The 19,499-nt window shown below is 43.8% G+C and overlaps 1 protein-coding gene across 2 annotated transcripts in view; it reads left to right on the top strand.

The window, feature by feature from the left end:
* Window positions 1-19,499, top strand: part of nalcn (sodium leak channel, non-selective) — a 253,655-nt gene that overhangs the window by 209,306 nt on the left and 24,850 nt on the right. For both annotated transcript variants that reach the window (XM_020472572.2, XM_031805863.1), the window contains 15 exons: window positions 979-1,080; window positions 1,221-1,290; window positions 2,077-2,168; window positions 2,736-2,858; window positions 5,308-5,361; window positions 6,000-6,120; window positions 11,575-11,706; window positions 12,731-12,898; window positions 13,546-13,650; window positions 13,921-14,027; window positions 14,186-14,306; window positions 14,564-14,662; window positions 14,908-15,001; window positions 18,327-18,433; window positions 19,334-19,408. In XM_020472572.2, the coding sequence (XP_020328161.1) occupies window positions 979-1,080; window positions 1,221-1,290; window positions 2,077-2,168; window positions 2,736-2,858; window positions 5,308-5,361; window positions 6,000-6,120; window positions 11,575-11,706; window positions 12,731-12,898; window positions 13,546-13,650; window positions 13,921-14,027; window positions 14,186-14,306; window positions 14,564-14,662; window positions 14,908-15,001; window positions 18,327-18,433; window positions 19,334-19,408 (1,570 nt within the window). The remainder of the gene's footprint in view (window positions 1-978; window positions 1,081-1,220; window positions 1,291-2,076; window positions 2,169-2,735; window positions 2,859-5,307; window positions 5,362-5,999; window positions 6,121-11,574; window positions 11,707-12,730; window positions 12,899-13,545; window positions 13,651-13,920; window positions 14,028-14,185; window positions 14,307-14,563; window positions 14,663-14,907; window positions 15,002-18,326; window positions 18,434-19,333; window positions 19,409-19,499) is intronic.

The following is a 19,499-nucleotide window of genomic DNA, read 5'->3' as shown; positions in this document are numbered from 1 at the left end:
TTATTTCTCTGGCATGCATTACCTTCACAAACATGTACACACATGGCTTGTACCAAACAGCTAATGCTGAGTGGATACTTTGAGGGCCAACTGCTGAAAGCGCTCCATCCCCAGTGTCCAACACCATATACGCCAAGAACGCAGGTCTTGTACATACACAAGCACATGTACTCACGCAGGGGCACACACACACACGCGCACACACAGACACACACACCCTCCTGACAGATTCACCTGTGTGATCTAGTAATTGGAGGATTAAACATCTGGCACGGCGGTAGATTAGCCAGACTAATGTGTGTGCGTGTGTTCCTTCCTCTCTTTCTCCTAAGCTGCCAAACAGACACTACATCTGAAGTCATCACATGTATCGTCTGGCCCGCCCACCCTCTCTCTCTCTCTATCTTTCTCAATCACATGCTCCTTCTCACACACTCACAAGCAACACACAGACACACACTACTGAAGTCCAGTTAGTCATTAGCTGGGTTCTGGAACATGACTCTGCAATTACCTCACATAAACAGGATGTCCTAATCGCCAGAGTAACTAATATAGAATGATAATGTGAATAGGGCCTGCTTTGGATGAATAGCCTGTATGACTGCTGAGGGGAGGAAGAGAGGTGTAGTTGCATGGATATTCTTCATGTTTCGCTGTCAAAGTACCCAACCTGACACACAACACACATCACAGGCTGGGACTGCCCCTGTAGCTTTTAGCGTTTAAGTGCCTTGTTCAAGGGCACAATGGCAGTATGAAGTATATGGGATATTGAAGTCGTTAACTCTCCAGGTGCCAGCTCACTCCCTGCAGATTTCTCCCTGTCAGTTCATGGATTCGAACCGGCAACCCTCCTCTTACCATCCATTCTCTTTAACTTCGAGGCCCCATCACTATCTATTTTTGGTCTATTTTGACTATGTTGTGTGTATTTGCACTGTGCTGTGAATGTGTCTCCTGTTCTGTGTGTTTCAGGGCTTGTACCAGACAGCGTATGCTGAGTGGATCCTTTGAGGGCCAACCACTGAAAGAGCGCTCCATCCTCAGTGTCCAACACCATATACGCCAAGAACGCAGGTACACACACACACACGCACACTGATGTGCATGCAAAAGCAGACAAGCATGTACACCATGCACATATACACACACACAATCTCACACCAATGGTATATTTCAAAGCCATGTCTTAACCTTTGACCCTGTGCTCTCTCCAGGTCTCTGAGACATGGCTCCACTAGTCAGAGGATCAGCAGAGGAAAGTCCCTGGAGACACTCACACAAGATGTGAGAAACACACACACACACACACACACACACACACACACACACACACACACATTGTTAATAATGGAGGTATTTAATGCTTAGTTGAACAGGACACTTACATTTCCACATCCCATCCCTAGTGGGCAACAGCCCAAGGCCAGATGCTTGGCGAGCGCCAGTAAGACTTGATCAGTGATATCGGTGTACTTGCTGTTTACCTACACTATTCTGTAAAAGAGCATACATTACTTTTCCTGCAGGCATATTTAGTTGCCTGCTGATTGGCCATCAATGGGCTTCAAATTGTTGGGTAGGTTAGGCCACCAGGACATTCACACATGCCCCAATCAGCAAGAAGTTGTCTGGAGTTCACAAAGCCGTGGAAGTCCACACAGTTGCAATGTTATTAATGCAAACTGATATCATGTTCCATATTGGTGCCCATCACTAATAATGACTTTGTGTACGTATGTGGGTGTGGTATGGGTGATTGGCATCTTACCTTTTGTCATGGCATGCACTTTTGTTTCTTTTTGTACATATTATTATTTTGTCACCATGAACATTGCATGCTGCTTTGGCTGGCCGACTAGCGAGAGTCAGAGCAGAGATCGCACTGGCACCAGGTAAGTACACTACCACCCTAGGACATGCATTCAACACCGGTCCACTCACTCTTACTTTCACGCCTCATACACACAGTTATATCAGGTTATGGAGCAGGTAGTCAGGCTAGGACCCCTAGACATAGCAAAATGTCACACACTCACACACACCCTGACCCTTCTTTCCTCTCCCTTGTAGCATTCCAGTACAGTGCGTTATCGTAACGCCCAGCGAGAAGATAGTGAGATCAAGATGATCCAGGAGAAGAAGGAGCAGGCCGAGATGAAGCGGTATACACACGCACATGCACACACACACACACAACTCTCTCACACACACATACAGACACACACACGCGCACACAGGGTGTTGTGCCCAGTAAAGAAACACAGAACAGACCACTCACCAATTTACAGTCAATCATTAATCTACAACCATTTCATATCTTCCCACTCTTAGCAACCGTTTCATATCTTCCCACTCTTAGCAACCGTTTCATATCTTCCCAATCTTAGCAACCATTTCATATCTTCCCACTCTTAGCAACCGTTTCATATCTTCCCACTCTTAGCAACCATTTCATATCTTCCCACTCTTAGCAACCATTTAAATCTTCCCACTCTTAGCAACCGTTTCATATCTTCCCACTCTTAGCAACCGTTTCATATCTTCCCACTCTTAGCAACCGTTTCATATCTTCCCACTCTTAGCAACTTAAGTCCTTTGCTCCACCCTTGAACCTTTGAAGTTTGCTCCATTATTTGTTTGACAAATTACCCAGCATTTTAAGGACATAATGAAATGATCATGTCTTCTTTTCCTGTGTTACCTATGTGTTGTAATCATTGTGTGAGCAGCAAGGTCCAGGAAGAGGAACTGAGGGAGAACCATCCTTACTTTGACAAACCTCTCTTCATTGTGGGGAGAGAGCACCGCTTCAGAAACTTCTGTAGGACTGTAGTGCGGGCACGCTTCAATGCGTAAGTTAAGACGATTACTTGCTCTGAGGCTGTAGACCAGAGGAGAATGACTGCCCCCACGGAAGTTCAAGGCAGACCACGGTACTGCAGGCATTATTTTCAGAAAACAGGATCCCCCGTTATACTGAATAGAAAAATGGCAATCTCTGTGGTCAATCATTGTATAAATAAAACAAACTTACAAGACAATCATGGTGCCAATAATTGTTTCTATTACACCAGATGGTCCTTGAACTGACTATTTTTCAATCGCACACAGAAAGAGTTATAAGGATAATTGAGTTGCTAATGGCAGCCTGCAGTACCCTGGTCGGACTTCAACTTGAGTTACTCAATAAGAGGGTTCCTGGAGTAGCTTAAACTGTGTTATGTCTCCATGAGACGCCATCTTAACCGACTTCCTTTGGCTTCAATGCTCTTAATGGACTATCTATTCAATTGACTATCTGCATTGACCCTTTTATTTAATGGATTATTTTTGCACTGACTATTCACACTCACAGGACTCCACCCAGTCACACACACACACACACACACACACACACACACACACACACAATTAATTTGCTCACACACATAAAACGCAGACACATTCATACTGACAATACACACGCACACTACACACATACAATCATCATATGCACTACTGCTACTCTGTTTATCATAATCCTGATGCCTAGTCGCTAGGGATGTAACGATTCACTGATACAGTCCCTGATTCAAATGTTTAAGATACCGATCCAAATGTAGCATGCATCGGTCAGAAAATAGTTTCAAACGATGCGTATCGCAAATAAGAAATGTTTTGGGCTCTTTCTTTCTACCTTCTGAAAATACCTAGTAATTTAGCATGCCAAACACACCTAGGGAATATCAGTAGCCTAGTCAGACCTCACACTTTGCCCAGCTCCGCTCTGAAGAGTGCGAGGTAGGCGGCCTGTTCAAATGCTAAAATGGCTTGCGCAATATTAGGCTTTATTAGTTGAGTGACAGTTGTCATTTGCTGGGTTATTAGTATCTATGCACTATTGAAAAAGTAAGCTATACTTTTTTAATTGTTCAGGTTCACCATCAGCAATAGTTATGGTAGTTTTGCTTTAAACAATCAGTGTATATGGTAATTTTTTGACATACAGGGTAAAGTTAATTTCATAATGAGGAATCACTTTTGCGAGGCGCACTGCATGGCCAAAGTGGGAAGAAGCTCACTAAAAATGTCCAAATGGTCAAAACCATTTGGTATTGAGATCGGGGTGAAATTCAAAGTTGTGCTGCATATTAATTGAATATGTCACAGCTAATTTGTAAACAATAAATATTGATAGATTACTAGCTCAAACACTTAATCTGCAAAAATGACAAGTTAATTAGTGGGTGATGGTAATTTCAGAACCAAAGACCACATTGCCCTCCCTAATCTGATAGTAGTAGTGGGGTGGTAGATACCTAGTATCCCTTATGGCACAGATCAGGTGCCTACATAGTATACACACCATATACATACATCACGCACACAGTACACACATGCACACACACAAACACACACACACACACAGTACACTCACAGTACATACACACACACAGTTTATACACACACACATACACAGTACGTACACACACAGTAGATACACCATAGGCATAAATTGTTACAGTAAGATGCTGAGTGTGAGGTTTCCCCTGCCCTCTGTGTTCTCTCACACCCTACAGATCTGCCCAGCAGCCCAGAGGCTATTTGACTGCGTGGGAAAGCCCTGGCTGTCTATAACCCTCTATTGATCTAACACATACAAACACAGAAGTCAGCTCAGATAGATCTAGCTCAGAGAGGCCCACCTCATCAGCAGCAGATTTTAATTTGAAATTTTTAATTTAATTAGGAACAAAATGAGGCCTGCTTCTTGTGTGTGTAACTGTTTTAAAGTCACCATTGGCCCCATGGTGAAATCCCTGAGCGGTTTCCTTCCTCTCCGGGAACTGAGTTAGGAAAGACTGATGTATCTTTGTTGTGACTGGGTGTATTGATACACCACCCAAAGTGTAATAAATAACTACACAATGCTTAAAGGGATATTCAATCTGAGGGACATTCATTGCTGTAGACTCATATGGTGTCTAACATCTAAGGGCAAGCCAATCACAGGCAATGATTGCAATAGCATGTTAAACCGGCACAATGTCTTCGGATGAGTTGTAATAAGTTTAGCACTTAGGAGGACTTGCATGTCAGCAAAAAATTGAAAAGAGGAGGGGTGCGCACCGACCAAGGCAGAAGTGTTCAAGAACAAGGCTCTAACAATGAGAAACATTCATATTTACTATAGCTCACTCTATTACTTTGCTAATACCCATGTATTCTGTGCTGCAATGTAAAGTGCTATCCAAACTGGTTTAGCAACACATGCTATGAAAATAAAATATCATCTGTTTTCATGTCTATTTGTTTGTCCAGATCCAAAACAGATCCGATAACAGGAGCGGTGAACTCCAAATACCACCAGCTTTAGTAAGTCTTCTACTCCCATTGTTGATGGGTAAATATTGCATAATCGGGTTGTTTCTCTTATTCTGTCTTGTTATTTATCTAAAAACAATACCAATCTCGTATGAAGGATGAAGATTGCAAAAACTAAAAAGTTGTGAAATAGGTTTTTAACATTGCATAAACTGATTGGAGTTCTGCCCAGGTTCCCAGGCTTCCAGCTCTGATTATCAAACAAAGAGATAAATTCATTTCTGTCTGGGTGCCAGGGGACTTTCATATAGATCTAGCTGGGATGGTGCTGTAGGGCTGCAGTGCGGCCGGATACATGCACGAGCACAAGCACACGCAATGCACGCATTAGCATACAGACACATAATACAAGCTATGCATATGTGCAACAACGCGAACACACACACTCAGGCATGCACACTCCATCACAGTCCTTAGATGATCCCACTCATTATGGAGTCTGTGTGTGAGGTTTTATATAAGTCATATTTCATCAGAACTGAAACAAAGTAGCATGGCCCACTTTACAACTCACACTGCAGTGATGGGTCTACTAAGGATCTGCATGTGTGTGTTCCTTACTAAACTAGTGTGTGCTTATGCCTGTGTGTGTGTGTGTTGTGTGCCTGTATGTGTTCTTTATTCCTCAGTGATCTCCTGGGGCTGGTCACCTATCTGGACTGGGTGATGATCGTAGTGACCATCTGCTCCTGTATCTCCATGATGTTTGAGTCTCCTTTCACCAGGGTCATGCATGTACCCACTCTACAGGTAACTGATATACTGTAGCTGCCATCCATGTCCACCGCGCGACACACACGCACACACTCACTGCATACTGTGTAGACAAGTGGTCACCAACCTTTTCTGAGTCAAGATCACTTTCACAGTCAAAAAACAAGCCGAGATCTACCGCTCAGAATGACTTTAACCTAATAAAAACAGTTATTTAGGAATGAGATTTGTGCAGTTGGCCTAGCCTGTAAATATTGTTCTTCTCAGACCATATTATATTTCAAAACACCAGCTTTGATAACAAAATAGATCAGTTGGTTTAGCACTTGCGAGGCACAGCTGAGCTTAAATTTAAATAATTGCTAATAATTTGATTTTGAAACCTGCATCTGATAGTCATGGTGCTGGGAGCTAAAAAAAAACGGTGAAATCATGACGTCGGTGATCTTCAGGTCGGAAAGCCGGAGCTCTAGAAAGATGCCAGAGTTTCCGACTGAGAATTCCGAGTTGGATGACCGTTCAAAACTTTTTTTTTTCCTTTCCTCTGGTGAGACTGACTAGACAGAGGGTCCGCCTCCCACGGTCCCTGCTCTCTCCTTCCTTTCCTCTGGTGAGACTGACTAGACAGAGGGTCCGCCTCTCACGGTCCCTGCTCTCTCCTTTCCTCTGGTGAGACTGACTAGACAGAGGGTCCGCCTCCCACGGTCCCTGCTCTCTCCTTTCCTCTGGTGAGACTGACTAGACAGAGGGTCCGTCTCCCACGGTCCCTGCTCTCCTTCCTTTCCTCTGGTGAGACTGACCAGACAGAGGGTCCGTCTCCCACGGTCCCTGCTCTCCTTCCTTTCCTCCGGTGAGACTGACCAGACAGAGGGTCCGTCTCCCACGGTCCCTGCTCTCTCCTTCCTTTCCTCCGGTGAGACTGACCAGACAGAGGGTCCGTCTCCCACAGTCCCTGCTCTCTCCTTCCTTTCCTCTGGTGAGACTGACCAGACAGAGGGTCCGTCTCCCACGGTCAATGCTCTCTCCTTCCTTTCCTCCGGTGAGACTGACCAGACAGAGGGTCCGTCTCCCACGGTCCCTGCTCTCTCCTTCCTTTCCTCCGGTGGGACTGACCAGACGGAGGGTTCGCCTCTCACGGTCCCTGCTCTCTCCTTTCCTCCGGTGAGACTGACCAGGCAGAGGATCCGCCTCTCACGGTCCCTGCTCTCTCCTTTCCTCCGGTGGGACTGACCAGACGGAGGGTCCGCCTCCCACGGTCCCTGCTCTCACCTTCATTTCCTCCGGTGTGACTGACCCGACAGAGGGTCCGTCTCCCACGGTCCCTGCTCTCTCCTTTCCTCCGGTGAGACTGACCGGAGACACCGCCTTCCACGGTCCCTAATCTCTCCTTCCTTTCCTCCGGTGAGACTGACCAGACAGAGGGTCCGCCTCTCACGGTCCCTGCTCTCTCCTTCCTTTCCTTTGGTGAGACTGACCGGAGACACCGCCTCTCACGGTCCCTGCTCTCTCCTTCCTTTCCTCCGGTGACACTGACCAGAGACACCGTCTTCTACGTCTTCTAAGAAAGTGAAATATTCCTCGATATTAAAATAAACACGACGAGCTGCTAATAATAATGCAAGGTCATTGCAGCTGCAGCGCGAGTGGGGAAAAGAGTGTTTTATATTTTGTAATAGTGTTGATTAAAAACATTGTTGACAGTGCTGAATAAACTTAGACATGAACTGGCTCATAAAAACAGCAGCTCTTTGCTGTATTCTATAACAGTCTCTCTCTGGTCATGGTTTTAAAAGTTATGAAATCTGACGTAGGTTCACTTTGCTGTGGCCAGGGTCGAGGAAGCTGTAGGCACGGTGATTTGAGCTATCCGATTAGCCAGTGCAACAGGCGCACTTGATTTAGCCACAGATCTCCCGGTCCATCAGGTAGATGGAGTTTGTCTTTTCAGACAAATTAAATGCTTCAGAATGGGGACACTTTGATGGTGCGCAAGGCATCTGAATCAAGTGCACCTATCGCCTAGCAAAGAAAGGAGTGCAAGCCTTTATCTTTGGCTTTTTTACAGAAATGTTTGGTGATCGACTAGGAATGCCTTGAAGATCGACCAGTTGGTGACCACTGGCTAGATGAGAAACAATAGGATGCACAGAAAAATAAATGGATGAGTGGGTTGGAGGAAGGATGGAGGAATGGATTAATGGACATACATGACCTACCGGCTTGATTCTGTCTTGTGTAGCAAAATTTGAAATTGTGTTTTTTACATTAGATAAAAGTAGAGACTCAGAGCTATGAAATGGTATATCATACACTACAGTTGAGGAACAATGAGAAAGTAATTCTGCTTCGAAAGTTGATAAACTTGTAACCTCACTTTTGAGAAAACGGCCCTTGAATGTTTTAGTAAACCTACTGGAGAGCTCTTCTTTGTCTACACCCATTCAGCATGGAGCATGGCTTAAGCCCCGCCCATTTCTTTAAGGATTCACAGGTGAGGCCATTTACTTAACAGCCAAAGATTTCAAGACTAAAGACTGGTTTATACTACAGTTGTATTCGTAAATTCAATCTGGGGTGCCAGAGTGCGCTCTGGGTGTTCGTAAACTCAGAGCGTTGTCAGATTGTCAGTTCGTAAATTCAGAGCATTTCGCTCTCGGAGCGTTCAGAGAGCACACTGGCATCTCTGGCCGAGGAGTAGGCTTGATCCGAGCGTTCCGACATAACAACAACAGTCAAGCTACCAAGCTAACTGGCTAACATTAACTAGCTTGGTAGCTACTTCCAGACGCATGAGAGAACGGCTCACTCTGACCAGCAGAGCTGGTTAGGCTGTTTTTATGTTATCCAGAGTACAGGCCGACCGACTAATCTGGATGGACGATTAATTAGGGCTAATTTCAAGTTTTCATAACAATCGGGAATCAGTATTTTTGGATGCCGATTTGGCCAATAAATTTTTTCTTTCAGTTTTTTTTACACCTTTATTTAACTAGACAAGTCATTTAAGAACACATTCTTATTTTCAATGACGGCCTAGGTACGTACGGTGGGAAGCTAGGGGGCACTATTTTTATTTTTGGAAAAATAATGTTCCCAAAGAAAACTGCCTATTTCTAAGGACCAGATGCTAGAATATGCATATAATTGACAGCTTAGGATAGAAAACACTCAAAAATTTCCAAAACTGTAAAAATATTGTCTGTGAGTATAACAGAACTGATATTGCAGGTGAAATCCTGAGAAAAGTCCAATCAGGAAGTGACTCTGATTTTGAAACCCCTGTCTTTCTATGCATCCCTATTGCCCATTGAAAGGGATATCAACCAGATTCCTTTTTCTGTGGCTTCCCTAAGCTGTCTACAGCCTTTAGACGTAGTTTCAGGCCTTTATTTTGAAGAATGAGCGTAAACATCCACATTGCGTAAGTGGTCAGTTGTTGGCTCTGTGTGATTTTTGCGCTAAACAGAGAGGTAGCCATTTTTCCTCCCGGTCCTAATGAAAAGCCAACTGTCCTGGTTGATATATTATCGAATAGATATTTTAAAAACACCTTGAGGATTGATTATAAAAAAAGTTCGCCATGTTTCTGTCGATATTATGGATATCATTTGGAATTTTTGTCTGCGTTGTCGTGACCGCTAGTCAATGAAAGTAGTCAATGAAAAGGTGTGCCTTGTCTTGTGACAAGGTAGGGGTGGTATACAGAAGATAGCCCTATTTGGAAAAAGACCAAGTCCATATTATGGCAAGAACAGCTCAAATAAGCAAAGAGAAACGACAGTCCATCATTACTTTAAGATATAAAGGTCAGTCAATACGGAATATTTCAAGAACTTTTAAAGTTTCTTCAAGTGCAGTCGCAAAAACCATCAAGCGCTCTGATGAAACTGGCTCTCATGAGGACCGCTGTAACGCTGAGTGTGCGCTGAGAGTCGGGAAGCAAGTTCAGGGAGTGAATCATTCAATAAATAAATGAAAACATAATACAAAACCAGACACACGAACAACGCACAGACATGAATCTGAAACAGAAACAATGACGCCTGGGGAAGGAACCAAAGGGAGTGACATAAATAGGGCAGGTAATCAGGGAGATGATGGAGTCCGGGTGAGTGTCATAATGCACGTAATGATGGTGACAGGTGTGCCCCATAACGAGCAGCCTGGTGACCTAAAGGCCAGAGAGGGAGCACACGTGACAACCCCCACAGGAATGGAAGACCCAGAGTTACCTCTGCTGCAGAGGATAAGTTCATTAGAGTTAACTGGACCTCAGATTGCAGCCCAAATAAATGCTTCAAAGAGTTGAAGTAACAAACACATCTCAACATGAACGGTTCAGAGGAGACTGTGGGAATCGGGCCTTCATGGTCTAATTGCTGCAAAGAAACCACTACTAAAGGACACCAATAAGAAGAAGGGACTTGCTTGGGCCAAGAAACACGAGCAATGGATATTAGACCGGTGGAAATTTGTGATTTTTGGTTCCAACAGCAGTGTCTTGCACAACCTCCAGGCTGTGTAAGGGCTATTTGATCAAGAAGGAGAGTGATGGAGTGCTGCATCAGATGACCTGGCCTCCATGATCAACCGGCCTCAAGCCAATTGAGATGGTTTGGGATGAGTCAGACTGCAGAGTGAAGGAAAAGCAGCCAACAAGTGCTCAGCATATGTGGGAACTCCTTCAAGACTGTTGGAAAAGTATTCCAGTTGAAGCTGGTTGAGAGAATGCCAAGAGTGTGCAAATTGTTATTATTTTTTGTTATTAAAATGTTTATTTAACCTTTATTTAACTAGGCAACTGGGCATGTTATCAAGGAAAAGGGTGGCTACTTTGAATAATATAAAATAGATTTAGATTTGTTTAAAAAAATGGGTTAATATATGATTCTGTATGTTTTTTTTTGTTACATAGTTTTGTTGTCTTCACTATTATTCTACAATGTAGAAAATAGTAAAAATAAAGAATATCCCTTGAATGAATAGGTGTGTCCAAACATTTGACTGGTACTGTACTAAATAATATAAGTGTGAAATTTGTTTTAGAATGGACCATTATCATGCCCCTGTCTCGAAACAGAGGCAGCGGAAAGAAATGCATGTCATCAATGCACTTGAGTAGCGAATGGAGAACTCTTTTCCCGTGGTTCATTTTTTTTAAATATATTTTTTTTATATATTATTGTTCAGTAAACAGTAGATACAACTTATTGTACAGAGTTACGTACTGTGCAACTTTTTTGTGCTGCTAACTTTAACCCGGCCCCAGAGATGAGGGTCTACACACTAAAAGGGTTCTTTGGCTGGGCCCATATGAGAACCCTTTTGGGTTCCATGTACCTGTAACCAAAAAGGGTCATTCAAAGGCTTCTCTGATGGGGATTTTATAGTGTAGAGATGATGAGGACAAGGCTTCAGCCTGAATACATAAAGGTTGAATGAATAAATAAAATAAAAAATTATTGGAGCTTAATGTCGGGTGTGTTTCAGATAGGAGAGTATGTCTTCGTCATCTTCATGAGTATCGAGCTGAACCTGAAGATCATGGCGGACGGCCTGTTCTTTACTCCTACAGCCGTCATCAGAGACTTTGGAGGAGTCATGGACATCTTCATCTACCTCGTAAGTTAATGGATTTGGATTCATATAGCACTTTTTTACTGATAATCAAAGAACTTGACATTGTATGTGGAAAACTCACCTCAACCACCACCAATATATGGGTGATGCCACGGCAGCCATTTTGCGGCAGAAAGCTCACAACGCATCAGGTATCACAATATGTAATTGCAACCAGTTTTGCCAGCTTAGTGGAAATGTTGCAACGGGAGATTCTTACAGAATGTTTTTGATATTTACCTAAAGAAAGGATGGTCTCTGACATAATATGCCTTTTGTTAGAATAATGAAAAGATACATTCTTCATGTGAGAATAAGCAGACTGTTTGATTAACGCTATTGCTAATGAGTTCGGGAAGATGACGCAGTGAAACTTTTGAAGATAGCTTTTTAATGACTGATGATCAACTTAATTTCGTCGGGATGCGTCGATCATAATTTATTTTCTTGTTTTTTTGTGAGCTGTTAGTTTTTTTAGGCCGTCTTTCAAAACAAAACTTCCCTTTCTTGTTTGGGAATATAATTTGCATATAGATGATATAATTGGATGAGAGACGGGGGAGAATTGAATTGTAATAGCTCTGACAGGCACACTCCACACAGACAGTGGTCCAGTGTTTACCTTACCATTACTTATGCGGGGGGGGGGGGGCTCACCTCCCTGCCTGCCTAGCTCTGTTGCCTCCTCCTACCTAAATGAGTTTTATTCTATAGGTGTCAATTGACAATGTTACTGCCAGAGGGCCTGTGGGATGGTGTAGTTACAATTAGTGGTGTTATATGAGTGTGTTCTTAGCTTTGTATAGCATGCAAAGGGCAACACAGTGTGTCCGATGGGCTTTGTCATTTTACTGTTTGATTAGAAACGTCAGGTCAGGACCTGCGTTTCTAATGACCTCCCTCCCTCCCCACCATCTCCTTCCCTCTTCCTCCTTCTTCCTCTCTCTCCCTCCCCCTTTTTAATTCTCTCCATCATCTTCTTTTTCCTCTCCCTCCCTCTCTCCCTTCCTTTCTTTCTCTCTTCCAGTGTAGTCTGATCTTCCTGTGTTGGCTGCCTCCTAACGTGCCTCCGGAGTCTGGGGCTCAGCTGCTGATGATGCTGAGGTGTCTTCGCCCCCTTCGCATCTTTAAACTGGTGCCCCAGATGAGGAAGGTGGTGCGGGAGGTCATCAAGGGTTTCAAGGAGATTTTCCTGGTTAGTGGTGGCCACACAAGCACGCACACACGGTGTGAAAACTTGCACTTGTAGCTGCACACACTAAGAGACACATACACAGGCTTGTAAGCATACACATACTCAGACAGACAGACATGCACATGAATGCACAATTACATGCGCATTGAGCCACATTCTTACTTGAGCTCCACCTGCTTAACTCAAGTTTCCATTGACATCAATTAATGACTTATGCTATAGCTATAACTCTGGATCAGGCCCATTGTGGACAGTTGAACCACACTAAGTAAAAACACTCGCATACACTTTACATGTATACACAGTGGATACATTTTGGACCAAACTCTGGAGCTAAGCCTGATTGTGGAAATGCTCCATATGAGACACACAGACATGAAGTGATTCTTTTGACAAAGTTTGACCTAACTTTGTACAGTAGATTACTGTAAGATGCTGAATGTGAGGTTTCCTCTGCCCTCTGTGTTCTCTCACACCCTACAGATCTGCCCAGCAGCCCAGAGGCTATTTGACTGCGTGGGAAAGCCCTGGCTGTCTATAACCCTCTATTGATCTAACACACACAAACACACACGCAAAAACACGCACACACACTCACAGGTTTCCATTTCTTCCTTTTTACTTGAATGTGTCTGTATGTGTTATAGGTCTCCATCCTGCTCCTGACACTAATGCTGGTGTTTGCAAGCTTCGGCGTCCAGCTCTTTGCTGGAAAACTAGCCAAGTGCAATGACCCCCACGTATTCCTTCGGGTACGACCAAGCTCTTTATAAAATTGATTTTCCAAACATAGAAGAGCAGAAATTTCCATTAAAAGCAATGGCCATATTGGACGTACTATTTTAAATGATTGATTCCAAAAAAAAAAATTGTAATGTAGTTATTTGATATTAATGAAACCAGAAAATCTGATTTAAATCAGAACATTGTCATTATGACATCTCGTACCATCTACTGTATGTCCATTCTACCCATTCAATTTGCATGGTGTAGTGACATCTGTGCTCTCTGGTTGTTTGTAGGAGGACTGCCATGGAATCTTCCGGATCAACGTGAGTGTGTCTAAAAACCTCAATCTCAAACTAAGACCAGGAGAGAAGAAGCCTGGCTTCTGGGTGCCAAGAGTGTGGTGAGTGATTAGGATTGGCTGAAACATATATAGTGCTGGGCTGGCACTAAACCTTGCACACACTGTAAGCCCTCCAGGACCATGAGTAATGATGATGTCATTACTATAGTTCTACTCACTACATAAAGTATGTTTTAATTATAATACTTTTTTTTCAGGGCCAACCCTCGCAACTTTAATTTTGACAATGTGGGTAATGCCATGCTGGCTTTGTTTGAGGTCCTGTCACTCAAAGGCTGGGTGGAGGTCCGTGATGTCATCATTCACCGCGTCGGACCGGTACACACATTTACTGTCTCTTTGCCTCTGCCTCAGCTTCTCTCTCTCTCTCTCTCTCTGTATCTCTGACTTTGTCTCTCTCTCTCTCTCTCTCTGTCTGTCTGTATCTCTCTTTCTTCTCTCTCCTCTCTTCTCTCGCTCTCTCTCTCTTTCTTCCCCTCTTCCTCTCTCTCTCTCTTCCCCTCTCTGCTTGATGATAATACTGGATCCTACATACATTGTAAGAAGTAATGACACACCTTTGTCTCTCCCTGCAGATACATGGTATCTACATCCACGTGTTTGTTTTTCTGGGCTGTATGATTGGACTCACTCTGTTTGTCGGAGTGGTCATCGCTAACTTCAATGAGAACAAGGTAAGAGATCCAAGATCCAAGAGAGCACAATTCTGTTTTTCCCAGTTTCAACAAAGTTGAACACAATCATGTACTTGCATGGCGTAGCTGGAGACTGTACACCTCGAATACTGACTTGTATCACGGGTGACCTGCCTTGCACACCTTCCTGACAATAATGATTGGTATTCCTCTCAAATGTATTCATAAAGCCTTTATAACACCGTCATAAGACCTGGGTCTGTGTGTGTATTTTTCCTCCCCAGGGTACTGCTCTGCTGACAGTGGACCAGAGGAGGTGGGAGGACCTGAAGAGTCGACTGAAGATTGCCCAGCCTCTCCACCTCCCCCCACGCCCAGGTGTGTGTGTGTGTGTGTGTGTGTGTGTGTGTGTGTGTGTGTGTGTGTGTGTGTGTGTGTGTGTGTGTGTGTGTGTGTGTGTGTGAGAGAGAATAAATCAAATGTCTGTTTCGCTCTCTCTCTCTTCTCTCCTATTTTCTCTTCTCATATCTCTGTCTACTGTGTCCTAATAAGCTCTCTGTCTCCTCTGATCAGCGACAGGGTTTTAAATCACTGACTCTCTAGTGACATTAAAATGCTCAGAACTCATCCACTAACTCACCCCCTGTGATAGAGTAGAGCTTATACACTATTTCATTACGCAAAGACTAATAGAGTCCTCACAGACAAATACACACACACACGCCCACACACAGAGAATGAACTGTTTTCAACAAGAGTATAAGTTATATTAATGATCAATCGCTTCTACTGATCTAATTGAGCATCCCAACTCCGCTCTTTGCTTAGGTCACTTCCTCTTGACAAACAAATCCTTCACCCAGTTAGATCGTACCATCCTCAGCATGGTAATACACAGACTGATCTACACAGCTTGTTATGCTGTTTTAACTGCAGAGGTGTATATGTGAAGGAGTGAGAAGAACAGGGGAATGAAAGGAGAAGTGCATGGGAATCAGGGGAGGGAATAGGCACCACATAGCCAGTTAGTACAGAGCAAAGAGAAAATCAATGATTCAGTCTTAGTCAGCGGCTCTGCTGGGTAGAACCATGTTAATCTCCACTCTGATCCACATCCAAAAACCTTAGGCTCTGGCCTGACTCACTTACTCACACACACTTACTCAATGTGCAGCTCAACCCAGTGTTAGGGAGCTAAGGGAGGCTCGCTTGCCCAAATCGTTTCCGGTTCCTCCTCTCTATTCAGAAGTGTCTGCATTCTGCACACTTAGCAGTGCGGTAGAGAGACAGCTGATCAATCTTGCTGTTAAAATCTATTGGTTGATTGAGATGTTGGGTTATACTGGACTGGGGATAGGGATGGGGATGGGGATGGGCTAGCATTGACTGAGGCTGCAGAATAAGGGCTGGGCTAGTGTTTTCTGGGACTGGGATAGTGTTTACTGGGGCTTGGGCTGAGCTAGTGTTTACTGGGGCTGGGCTAGAGTTTACTGGGGCTTGGGCTGAGCTAGTGTTTACTGGGGCTGGGATAGTGTTTACTGGGGTTGGCTAGTGTTTACTGGGGCTTGGCTAGTGTTTACTGGGGCTGGGATAGTGTTTACTGGGGCTAGGCTAGTGTTTACTGGGTCTGGTGCTGGGCTGGTGTTTACTGGGATGCGGCTAGTGTTTACTGGGGCTGGGGCTGGGCTACTGTTTACTGGGTCTGGGCTAGTGTTTAATGGGGCTGGGATAGTGTTTACCGGGGCTGGGCTAGCATTTACTGGGTCTTGTGCTGGGCTAGAATTTACTGGGGCTGGGGCTATTGTTTACTGGGTCTGGGCTAGTGTTTACTGGGTCTGGGCTAGTGTTTACTGGGGCTGGGATAGTGTTTACTGGGGCTTGGGCTGAGCAAGTGTTTACTGGGGCTTGGCTAGTGTTTATTTGGGCTGGGCTAGTGTTTACTGGGTCTGGGCTAGTGTTTACTAGGGCTGGGATAGTGTTTACTGGGGTTTGGGCTAAGCTAGTGTTTCTAGAGCTGGGCTAGTGTTTAATGGGGCTTGGGCTGAGCTAGTGTTTACTGGGGCTGGGCTAGTGTTTACTGGGGCTTGGGCTGGGCTGGTGTTTACTGGGGCTTGGGCTGAGCTCGTGTTTACTGGGGCTGGGCTAGTGTTTACTGGGGCTTGGGCTGAGCTAGTGTTTGCTGGGGCTGGGCTAGTGTTTACTGGGGCTTGGGCTGAGCTAGTGTTAGCTCAGGTATACAGTACATACAGGTCTCATTTTGCCTACCAGGTACTCACATCCACCTGTTATGAATGACCTTTCATTAGTTTTATACAGCATAGAAAAGAGATGATGAGGCTGCTCTTAAAGCAATGGTGAGGCTAACATGCTTGTCCTGTTAACTCAGGAGACTATTAGCAGTAACACATTAACTATTAACAATGATTTACAGTAGGATGGATTTTGTTCCCTATGTTATTTGGTGCCAATGTTTCAAAGTCAAGCATATAAGCAGGGACCAGGCATCTATAAGAGTTGTATTATTTTGTATATACAGTATAATCATCAGGAGATTATGTAGGGGTCCACGTTGGTAACTGGGGGGCCCTGCCTTGATTGGGTAACTGATTCATATATTTTTTTTATAAAGTACATAATAAATTAATGTTACTGGGCCAGTAACATCATTATTATTTATTTAAATATAGTATTTAACATCATTATTTCTAATATGTTTTTATCCAACCACATGAGCCTGCTCTCACTGTTAAAAAATGTGTGGAAGTCCTAAAAACGGCTCTGCTCAACTGTAGCCTACGCCACATCGCAAATGTTATGATGGCTTTATTAGAAAGGGGCTTTTTCTTCAACAGAAAATTCACCACACATCGAGTTGTATCTTGGTGCACGGATTTGTTTACAAAAAGGATGGTGTGCAGGGAAGGAGCCTATGATTTCTTAATCCGGCCCTGTGTATGAGAATCATATTTTTAAATGAACTAAGATAAGACCTGTACTGACAAGCTGTAGATCTTATTCCAAGAAGATTGGAAATATTTTTTTTCCATTGCAGCCCTGAATCCAATTTTGAGATTTCTGTTGGTTTCCAAGTAATATTATTGCTGGCTGTAAAAGTTGATAAGCTGCCGGTCGTAGGATGTTATTTATGATACTGGATAGAATAAACGGGTAATGTAAGGAGGACATAATCTGACACACACTGACTCGCACATCGAGAAATACTGACCTGTTTGTGTGCATGCATGTGTGACTGAGCCAGGAAGCATGGCCATGTGCGTGTGTGTGCCAGCAACTTTATAATCCAACACAAACATAGGCAATCTGTCTGATTTCTGTTTTCTCTGACTAATTGTATCAGTGAAATGGCTGGGGGTACTTGGGTTCTGCAGGGCACAATGTTGTGGAATGTTGAGCTAGAAATAGATACTGTAGAGTAAATATGCTTCTCTGACATAGAATAAGGAAGCATGTCAGTTTTATTCATGACATGTCTATCTGCAATGTTCCACGTTTGCTTACTGAATGTGGTTCAGGTCTAGAAAACATTCAGTTGTACAGCTATAGTATGAGCTCCATCTATATTGGAAAGCATCATAATCATCTCCTAAGGAAAGGTGATGAGGAAATGATTTAGGCTATTGGAATTCACCCTGCTGTTTGGGTCTGGTCTGGTGTTGATCCTCACTCCTCTCTCCCCCAACAGAGAATGCAGGGTTCCGTGCCAAGATGTATGACATCACTCAGCACCCCTTCTTCAAACGGGGTATCGCTGTGCTGGTTTTGGCCCAGTCAGTGCTGCTGTCTGTCAAGGTGAGGCTGTCTGATGTAGACATACATTTTCTATCTACTAGTGATGTGCTGCTCAGCTATTTTCTTACCTACAGTACACCCATCCGCAATTTCACAGAATTGGCCCGGACTACTCGGCCCGATGTAATACAGTGAAAATCAAGGTTGCAATCAATTCAAGTTGAAGTCAGTCAATTCAAGAAGTAAACTGAAATTTTGTATCAATAATTTTACAAAGGGCGTCTACACTGAGTGCACAAAACATTAAGAACACCTACTCTTTCCATGACATAGACTGACCAGGTGAATCCAGGTGAAAGCTATGATCCCTTATTGATGTCACTTATTAAATCCACTTCAATCAGTGTAGATGAAGGGGAGGAGACAGGTTACATTTTTAAGCATTGAGACATGGATTGTATATGTGTGCCATTTAGAGGGTGAATGGGCAAGACAAAATATTTAAAAGCCTTTGAACGTGGTATGGTATTTGGTGCCAGGCCCACCGGTTTGCAACAAGAACTGCAACACTGCTGGGTTTTTCACAGTCAACAGTTTCCCATATGTGTATCAAGAATGGTCCACCACCAAAAGGACATCCAGCCATCTTGACACAACTGTAGGAAGCATTGGAGTCAGCATGGGCCAGCATCCCTGTGGAACGCTTTCAACACCTTGTAGAGTCCATGCCCCCGGCTGTTCCGAGGGCAAAAGGGGGTGCATCTCAATATTAGGAAGGTGTTCCTAATGTTTTGTACACTCAGTGTATTTTAAGTGACACTAGCCTCAAAAAACGCTATGAATTTCAACCCGTGCATCACTATATATACTATCAATTAAGTTGAGCTTAAAGAGGGAGATTTAAGAGTGGTGCTGGATTGTGCTGGACATCAGCTTTTATGTGAAATGTGTGTGTTTCAGTGGGATGTAGATGACCCAGTAACAATGCCACTTGCTACCATGTCAGTGGTCTTCACCATTATCTTTGTGTTAGAGGTAAGAGTCTGGGTGCATGTCAATGGGAAATTTGCATGGAATACTATGCACATGGATCTCAAGGCAGGATTGTGCCAAATGTACAGTATTA

Source organism: Oncorhynchus kisutch, linkage group LG26 (assembly GCF_002021735.2).
Source record: "Oncorhynchus kisutch isolate 150728-3 linkage group LG26, Okis_V2, whole genome shotgun sequence".
NCBI lineage: Eukaryota > Metazoa > Chordata > Actinopteri > Salmoniformes > Salmonidae > Oncorhynchus > Oncorhynchus kisutch.
Note: the sequence above shows the minus strand (reverse complement) of the source record. Positions and strands in the feature narration are given on the sequence as shown.